This window comes from Hippoglossus stenolepis, chromosome 13 (genome assembly GCF_022539355.2).
Source record: "Hippoglossus stenolepis isolate QCI-W04-F060 chromosome 13, HSTE1.2, whole genome shotgun sequence".
NCBI lineage: Eukaryota > Metazoa > Chordata > Actinopteri > Pleuronectiformes > Pleuronectidae > Hippoglossus > Hippoglossus stenolepis.
Window position 1 is genome coordinate 3,195,989 of NC_061495.1, and position 9,028 is coordinate 3,205,016.

General features: G+C 48.9%; 1 protein-coding gene across 1 annotated transcript; it reads left to right on the plus strand.

Moving 5' to 3' along the window:
* Positions 1 to 8,490, plus strand: inhbb (inhibin subunit beta B). The gene is made up of 2 exons (XM_035175542.2): positions 1 to 1,028; positions 6,051 to 8,490. Exons 1-2 carry the CDS (start codon positions 641 to 643, stop codon positions 6,872 to 6,874), a joined length of 1,212 nt encoding a protein of 403 aa, XP_035031433.1. The 5' UTR covers positions 1 to 640; the 3' UTR covers positions 6,875 to 8,490.
* The last annotated feature ends 538 nt before the right edge of the window (positions 8,491 to 9,028 follow it).

The window sequence follows — 9,028 nt, forward strand, 5'->3', positions numbered from 1 at the left end:
GCAGGGTCTCGGTGCGCAGCAGCAGCAGCATCTCGCAGGGACGCACGGAGTTGGCCATCCACAGCCACGCGCACGGGACGCGGCACTCACTCAGTCAGTCAGTCAGTCAGTCAGTCAGTCAGTCACTCAGGCGCATTCACAGAAACACACCGGGACCTACTGAGCTCTTACACTCTCCTTGTTGTTTGAATGAGGGAGACGCGACTGAGCTGAAGCGCACCGGGGTTTTTGTTTTTTTGTATTCAGACTTATCGGTGACCTGGTAGATTTACGCGCGTGAGGTGAACGTGGCGTGGACCGGAGCGCGTCAAAGACATGGACTTTTATTGCTGGACAAGTGAGCGCACGATGACAGGAGTTAATTAGCCTCATCACTTGAGCTCTACTCTTGTATGACTGGGAATACAAACCTCTCATTGGCCCCCTGTGGATGACTCTTGGAGAACAAGTGGATGCGCAAACCCGGAACTTTCACACGTTTTAAATTAACTTTGCTTTAACTCCAGTGTGTGTGTGTGTGTGTGCGTGTGTGTGTGTGTGTGTTGTGCGCATGTGTGCGTGCTTGCCGGTGTGTATGCGTGTGCGTCTTTTCATGCTTGTTTTGATTAGCCCTTTGGACTTACACCTTTAAGTTGAGAAAATGAGCTTATACAGTCTGGCGTTGTCCTGTTTGGTGGCGTGCTTTGTCTCCGTGCGCTGCAGCTCGGTGGCCGGGGCAGAGGCGCAGAGCGCGACCCAGGAGTCGTGCGCGTCCTGCGGCCTCAGGGCGCCGGACCAGTCGGAGCGGGAGAACATTGACTTTTTGGAGGCGGTGAAGAGGCACATTCTGAACAGGCTGCAGATGAGAGACAGACCCAACATCACCCACCCCATCCCGAAGGCTGCGATGGTGACGGCGCTGAGGAGGCTGCACGCCGGCAAAGTGCGAGAGGACGGCCGGGTGGAGATCCCCAACTTCGACGGGCAGTCCGCGTACAACAACGAGGTGCACGCGGAGACCTCTGAGATCATCAGCTTCGCCGAATCAGGTAGTCATCAATAATTCATTGAAAACATCTATCGACCCCTGGATGAACCCATTCAGTGTGACTTTATGCAACAGGCAGTGCAGGGACCCAGGTGACCTCATAACCTCACAGAGTAATGCACAGTGTTGTTTCAATCCATGGGACAGAACACATGATATTATTAATAAGAACCACATCAGATCCAGTGCTGTCATTGCTCTCATCCTCTTATTTACTGTCCTACTGAGCCTGACACTGAACCTGCTCCTGGTGCAGTGTACTGGATGTGTGTGAGCGGCTGAATGAGATTTAAACCGTAAAAGGCTTTATCTGCTCTAAAGACTAGAAAAGCGCAATATAAACGAAGTCCATTTACCATATACTGGTCACTGCTGCCCGAAGCCACTGGTTGGTGTTAAACCTCCTGTTTCAGCTTGATGAAAATGAAGAAGAAATGAAACTAAAGAAAGAGTCCTTAAATTACCCCCGTGTGTTGTCTAGGGGATAAAAAGAACCTCTGAATCCAATTTCATCACTAAAGCTCTGCTCACACTCAATACTCCAATGTATAATGCCCTCTTTTAAATACGGACAAAGTCCCTCAATTGGCCATTTATCCCTTCCTCTCTAAGAATGTGTATCTAACTAATTCTCAGAAGTCCAAAGAGAACCCCCCCCCCCCACCCCCACGCACACACATACACATATGCAGGCTTACGCACATACACACACACACACACACACTCGCACACACGCACACACACACACAACCCTAAAATCATCTGTGCTTGACAGAATCCAATAATTGTCAGTTAGAGCTGTGAGAACATCTTTGACACAAACTGTTAGTTTAACAAAAAGAAAACATACAATTAAATGCACCTAAATAGGATGTGTACACACACACACGTACACACACACACACACACACACACACACACACACACACACACACACACACACACACACACACACACACACACACACCATCCTGTCTTTTCCCATTGGCCCTGCCGGTACAATTAGCCTGAATGGACTGCTGGGTCCTGCCTTCCAATGGGAATGATCTGAGCACCCTCATGACAAGGGAACAAAAGCAAGGCAATTATTATAAGAGCACTATGTGTTCCTGCTGAACACAGCATGTCAACGTTAAGAAGAAAAAAGCAGGGAAAACAAAAGATATTGCTCAGAATAATGCATGAGACATTTGAGTCCGTGCAGGGTTGGATTGGGGAGTGTGGGTGGAGGGATATGGCATTGGTGATGGGGGAGGTGATATTGTGTGTGTGTGTGCCCATATTGCAGTGTTGTAAAGAATGCTTTTGTCGTTCTAAAGGTTCGCTGGGCTCCTTTGCTTCTTCTCCTTCTTCTGCTTCTATTTTTTTTCCCTAGTTCCATTCTTCCTCACACCTTTGAGCATTTGTGTGGCATTGTACCATGGAGCTGGCTTGGGTCCCTGCTCCCTAGACCCGGTCTGCCTCCTGGCCAGCTGGCTCACGCCCCAAGATCAGATACTGCCAGCCGGGGCATGGCTCAGAGGCAAGGTCTCCAGAAAGCTCCGAAGCCAGGGGAGCTTGTCCCCCCCAAAGCATGAGGGAGCCTGAATTGTTGTTGTCACAGTTTAGGACAAGGCGGTTGGGGGGTGCGGTTGGTAAATGTAGCGAGCCAACAAATGGATGTGGATGGGTGTTTATGTGCTTTGTGTATGTGTGAAACAGGGAGGTCAGCATCTGTCCTCTGCTTCCCCTAAGCACGGGGTTAACCCCGGCTCCTTATCTCCGGTTGCAGTAGTGCAGAGGTATGAGGTCTGCCAGCGGCCCCCTGGCAGGTGAGGGAGTCGATGCCAATCTCCCTTCTCCCCTGACATGGTCCCATGGGTCGTCGCTGAGGGATTTGGTGTCCCGTATCCACGGGAGCGGAGCGGGGAACACATGCAGGGAAGGAGGGAGGGCGAAAGAGAGAGGAGTCGACGGAGAAGTTTAGATCTGCGCTTCTTGATTGCTCGCTGTAGCTGTTTGGACCCAGTGAACTCGTGGCGAGTGGTCCAAGACATGGAATTAAGACTTCATTATGGGAGGTCATTAACTCCAGCCCGGTTCCTCCACAGGATCAGTTGGCAGGTTTACTTCAGGACACAACTCTTTCATGAGGAGCTGTCAGTCAGGGCGCTGCTGGACCTGGTCCAGACATTTTCCACATTCACTCACAAGTGTGTGTTGTAGTCAGTGGGCCTTGCTGCCTCCGTTTGGCTTGTGATGCTAGTAATAATTTATGTAATATTAATAAAAAACGCCACCGTAGTAAAGTCTCAGTAATAACAGTCTCAGTGCCGTAGAGTCCGATAGTCCATCATCTCACCCATACCCCTCCGCCGCCCTCCCACACCTCCTTAACCTTTCCTCAAGAGCTGAGACTCAGGCCTGAGGGATGGCTGTTACATGTGCACACGCCTCGGCTCATGTTAGCGCCACAAATGCTCTTTGCCGAGCCCTTGTCCTTCCGCGCCGTGTGGTCTTTGTCGACAGCGGCTTTGAGTAATGAGCTCTGGAGCTGCCTGCCTGCCTGCCTGCTTCCATGGCCTCTTCCCTGACTTGGTGGCGCAGGTGGAGACACGCTGAAGCAGCTCTTTATCCTCGCGAGCCCACCCAGGTGTCCTGCCTGCCGATACTCCCCAGCAACCTTTCCTCTGCGGGGTCAGGCGAGGCGTGTCAGGGCCAGCTAACACTGGATGAAAAGGACAATTTGCTCTCTAGGAGGAGCTCACTTGGAATATGGGATGTTGATGTACGTGCTCAGTACTATGGAAGACATATGATCAAAGTTGTATGCCGCATAGGGAACATACTGTAGAAGTGATGCTGAAGGGACGTCAGTGGTCCTCAGTGATCAATCAGTTAAATATTTCATCATTCAAAGTACTTTTGTCAGACGTGTAGACTCGACAGTTCCTTCCTCACTTTCCAAACACCAGTTGATTCAGCTGTCTCATCTGAAGCTCCATTCAGTGTCTGTTTCTGCAGCATTACAGATGTTTTACGAGAACAGAAAACCTGTTCACATGGTATGACTGCTACTAAAGTGACCCAGAGGTGACATCGGTTTGTCAGCTGTACACGAGTTCGTGCAGCTGATGGGGTTTGCTCTGTTACAACCCCATCTTCGTTATTCTATGGGTCATAAGAAGTGTGGCTATGAATCAGAGACAAAAGGTTGTTAATCCAACTTGCTTTTGTTTTATGTAACATGAAGTATCTAGATATGTTGATCGGAGAAAAACAAACCATTTGATCGAATCTTATATTTAGAAAATTGTGAAAATTGCATTTTTCACAATTTTCTTTTGAGAGGCGGGTGAATCAGTAATGATATTAAAAGTTGGTTGCAGCTACTGTATAATAACATCAGCGCTGTCACTGTTTCACATTAATCAATGTGACGGAATGCCAGAACTGTCAACCCTAAATCAGTTATACTCTCCGGTTTTAACTGTGATTTTCTTAAATGGGAAAGTCGTCTTGTCAGGGAAACAGCTGAGCGCCTTCGCTCATGGTCAGTTTTATTTTCTGACTTCACCCTATCTGTTTATCACGCTGTCACCGTATGCTCGTTGCTGCGTGATGCCTCTGTTTCTAGGCTCGGAGCTGTCGGGGCAAGTAAGAACGCACAGCGCAGAATGAGGTGAGGTTAGTTACTTGTAGCCCTGAGGGGCCATTACAGCAGTCGCAGGTATGTCAATCACTTCAGATGGATTTCAATGTGTACACAATGTGTGCTTGATACTTTACCCGCGGTCTTTGGTATTGAGAAGGCTGATACTTGATGTATTGCTTACTGTGGGGTGGGGTGTGTGTCAGTGCCTGGGTGGATGGAAATGTGTGTGTGTGTGTGTGTGTGTGCACACGTGTGTGTGAACAGCTTGAGCTCCCAGCTGACAAGCTACAGAGTGGAGAGCTGGTCTGAACAGGCCCCTGAGTGAGTGTAAAGCCGTGGTTTACAGGAGGAAGAGGCGTGAGGCGCCTTAAAGAGGGGGCCCGTCTTTGGTGGCCACCTGTTGACATTGACACACACTAATCAGTCGGCAAACAAAGTAATTTAGCTGCTTTCAAAGGCGCTGCTCTGCTTGAGCACATTGTACCAATTCTCCAGAAATAGAAACCTTTCAAGTTACCTCAGGGTAATTTGGAAGACATCATTAGGCCCGGAAAAAAATACTGCTAGGGAGAACCCATTGCCACCTTTGGACACCCGGGATCTCTTCATTGTGGTGCTGTGTAAAGTGGCCAGTGTCATGTAAATGGCTTTTATTTTTGCCTCATCATGCTTTTTGCTGCAAGGCCACGCATTTCAATGCCGGGCTGCAGCGCGGCTGTCTCCCAGTGCCTAACAGGGGGCTTTGTGCTGTCACTCTCAGGGTGCTTACACTGGAAGGAGGCGGTGGGGGGTGGGGTAGGGTGGGGGTGGGGTTCAGGTTGGGCACTAACGACGAACTCAGTGAACCTCGCAGGGGCCTTGGCCGTGTCCGTCACCCTCCCACCTTTTCCACTTGCATCCTTCCTCCTTTGCTTCATCTTCCTTCTCTCTGTTCTCCTCCCTCCATCTCCCCCCCCCCCCCCCCTTCTCTCCTTTTTTGGCCCTGTCACTTACAAAACTGGATCTTAGGCCAACTGGGCCTGATCCCAGATCTGGCCTGTCACAGCTGGCCTATCAGGAGCTCCCTCAGGAGGTCACCTGACACAGTGATTGAGGGAGAACAGAGAAAACAAGAGGAAAACAGATCTTTAAAGACAAAGCTGTGCCATTCTTGGCTTGTGGGGGGGTGGAGGGGGGGGGCTTTCTGCCTTCTAAGTGAGCATATGCTGTGTGTGAGTTTTATAAGCAAACAGTCTATGGGCCTTTCTCTTGAAATAGGAGAAACGTATTTGACTCACCTGTCTCTGCTTCTGACCATGAGGTGAAAACCATGACAGCACACACATTACCAATGTATACAAAAGGCCAATGGAGATTAATCTCCTCCTCTGTTTGTTTTGTCTCCAACAGATGGGATCACATCCGTCAAGTCCAGTCTCTACTTCTTCATCTCCAATGAGGGCAACCAGCACCTGTACGCGTCCCAGGCCAACCTGTGGCTCTTTTTCCGAGTGCTACCATCTGGTCCTGAGAAGGGCCTGCGGAGGAAGGTGACCGTCAAGATCCATTACCAGGAGGCTGGGACTCCGAGCAGTGCTGAGGGGGGACCAGGGGGTGGTGGCGGAGGGGGAACAGGCCGCTGGGCCCTGGTGGAGAAGCGTGTGGATCTGAAACGCAGCGGCTGGCATACTTTCCCCCTCTCAGAGGCCGTGCGGGCTGTGTTTGGGAAAGGCAGCCGGAGGCAGGACCTGGAAGTCCACTGCGATGGCTGTGAGACATCTGGTGTGACTCCGGTGCTGGTGGACCCAAGTGATCCGGCCCACCGGCCCTTCCTGGTGGTGCGCGCGCGGCAGGTGGATGGAAAGCACCGCATTCGTAAGCGGGGGCTTGAGTGTGACGGCACCAGCGGGGGCTTGTGCTGCCGGCAGCAGTTTTACATAGACTTCCGCCTTATTGGCTGGAATGACTGGATCATTGCACCAGCTGGCTATTACGGTAACTATTGTGAGGGCAGCTGCCCGGCCTACATGGCAGGAGTGCCGGGCTCGGCCTCGTCCTTCCACACTACAGTCGTGAACCAGTACCGCATGAGAGGGATGAGCCCCGGCTCAGTCAACTCCTGCTGCATCCCCACCAAGCTCAGTACTATGTCCATGTTGTACTTCGACGACGAATACAACATCGTCAAGAGGGACGTGCCCAACATGATAGTGGAGGAGTGTGGCTGTGCTTGAATCCACACTGACTCTTCATTATCTGAACTCAGAACAGTCAGAAAGGCCTTTTGTACAAACAGGACGTTATTGTACGGTACACATATACAATATATCTATACCAACTGTATGTGCAAGCAACACACACACACACACTGGTGCAATCTTGCAAATGCAAGTATCAGTGTTGTGCCCATGTGTGCATGCGTGTGTTCACTCCTGCTTGTGTGGGCGTATTTATCAGACTGAGTGACACACTTGCTGTACAACTTGTCAGCAGTGGGATGAGAAGGGAATGTTATCACCAAATGATATTTTACTCTAGTTTGCCATTTCTAGTCAAAAAATAATGGCCCATCATCTCCTCTTGAATGAAGATAAAAAGCGCTTAAGGAAAGTGACAGGATCAGCCAATGACATGATTGGCTTCACCATCCCCACACTCCCAACCCTGCTCCTCCAACCCCCTTAAATACTTTAAGCACATAACAGACTTTTGTTTTTATAAAGCACTGACAATTCATCAGCTTATACAATTCAGAACACCAGCACTTCGCTACTATGCCGACAGACACCGTCTGACTGTCCTCTCTGATGGAATTAGACAGCGGCAGCGCTTAATGCCTTGCAGGATTATACACTGCGCAGCAGCAGAGTTGCAAACGAAAGCCCTCTACGGAGCGATTGCCGCGGCCGCTGTTGTCATTCTTGCTGTTGACTACGGCCCTCAACCTCAACCTCCTGCCTGTCAAGAGTGCTGCAGGCCCTGCTACCATGACAACCAGGTGAAGATAGAACTCATAAGTGCACTTCACTTGTGCGCTAGGAGCGACAGAGAGAGAGAACTGCTTCTTCCTGGGCCGTACGTTTTTGTCGAGGTGGGGGCCTAAGGACACAGAGACTCTAGTTTCAGCCCAGTGCGTTGCCACAGTGCAGTGCAGCACTTGCAGAAACTGAAATGCACACCCTGAATAGCACTTGTTTAAAGAAATGCCTTCCAAGGGGTACTGAGTGTCCTGTCCTATCGCTAAATAAGTGCCACATGAGCTATGCAATGTATAGTAACCTATACCCATACTCAACATTCTCTATTAGACTGAATTCTTTTTCCATTTCTCCTTTCTCTCTCCTCCTCCTCTCTCTCTCTCCAGTCCTCAACTCTTTATCAATACTTGAAATGTAATCTTTCGCTTCCTTTCCAAAGCGAATGATTGTTGTGATGTTTGCACTGAAAAGTTGCAGGATTAGTGAAACAAAAACTGCCATTGAAATGTTATTTTTATAGAAGTAAATTGAATTTTGTTTCAAATGTATTTTAAATAATGGAACCAAAGAGGCCAAGATTTTAGCTATTGTACTAAGATGGCAAGGCCATTGAGTTACTGTGTACAATACTGTTTTTGATTATTCGCAAAAGGCCTACCACTGTATCAGGGTACGATATATGATTTTCATTTCTTAGCTCTATTTTCATTCTCTGTTTTGTACAATAAGCAACACTTCATTTTTCATCTTTAATTCTATTTTTGTTTCAGTTTTCTATTTAATAAGAAAGTTATTTTTAGTTCCTGTATAAGAATCATTTAGTCAAATAAATTTCATCTGTACAGTTTATGTAAAATAAAATGTTTTCTTAAGTATGTCGTAGCTTCAAATTCTTTTTGGCACCACGAGACGTGTGTTTTTCTCCTGATGAGAAAGGGGTTGGGCCTATGTTCGGAGGTGTTGTTGCTTCTTTCTGATGGAAGGTGCTTTGGTCTGATACCTCCCAGGACAACAAGGTGGGGCTGAAATAACTGAGTATGGCAAAGAAAAACACACGCACACTCCAGTCTTCGTCTCTACTGGTTGAAACATAAAACTCCTCTCTGCCGTTGTCTGTTGGGACTGAGTGTCTCTCTTAAGCTGGAGCCGTAGAACAGTAATTACAACTGTGATTAACAGCTTCTCTGGCGTCCAAAGTGGCTGCCAGCACACGGAGCCTCGCATATCTGCCTGATTCCCTTTTGGCTGCAGTGTTTATTGATGTACTTATATGTTTGCATGTGCTCGCAGATAGTTCTGTATTAGTTTGCGTAGCGTTCCTGAGCCGCGCCGTCTGTTGCATCAGAGCGGTTTCCCCCTGCAACGCCTCTCTGTTTCTCAAGGTGGGTTAAGCAGCATGTCAACACTTTG

Excerpts from the sequence above, each read along its gene's own strand:
- inhbb (XM_035175542.2), top strand. The coding sequence starts at position 641 with ATGAGCTTATACAGTCTGGCGTTGTCCTGTTTGGTGGCGTGCTTTGTC. Across the intron at positions 1,029-6,050 it reads CATCAGCTTCGCCGAATCAG|ATGGGATCACATCCGTCAAG; the intron begins GTAGTCATCAAT and ends TGTCTCCAACAG.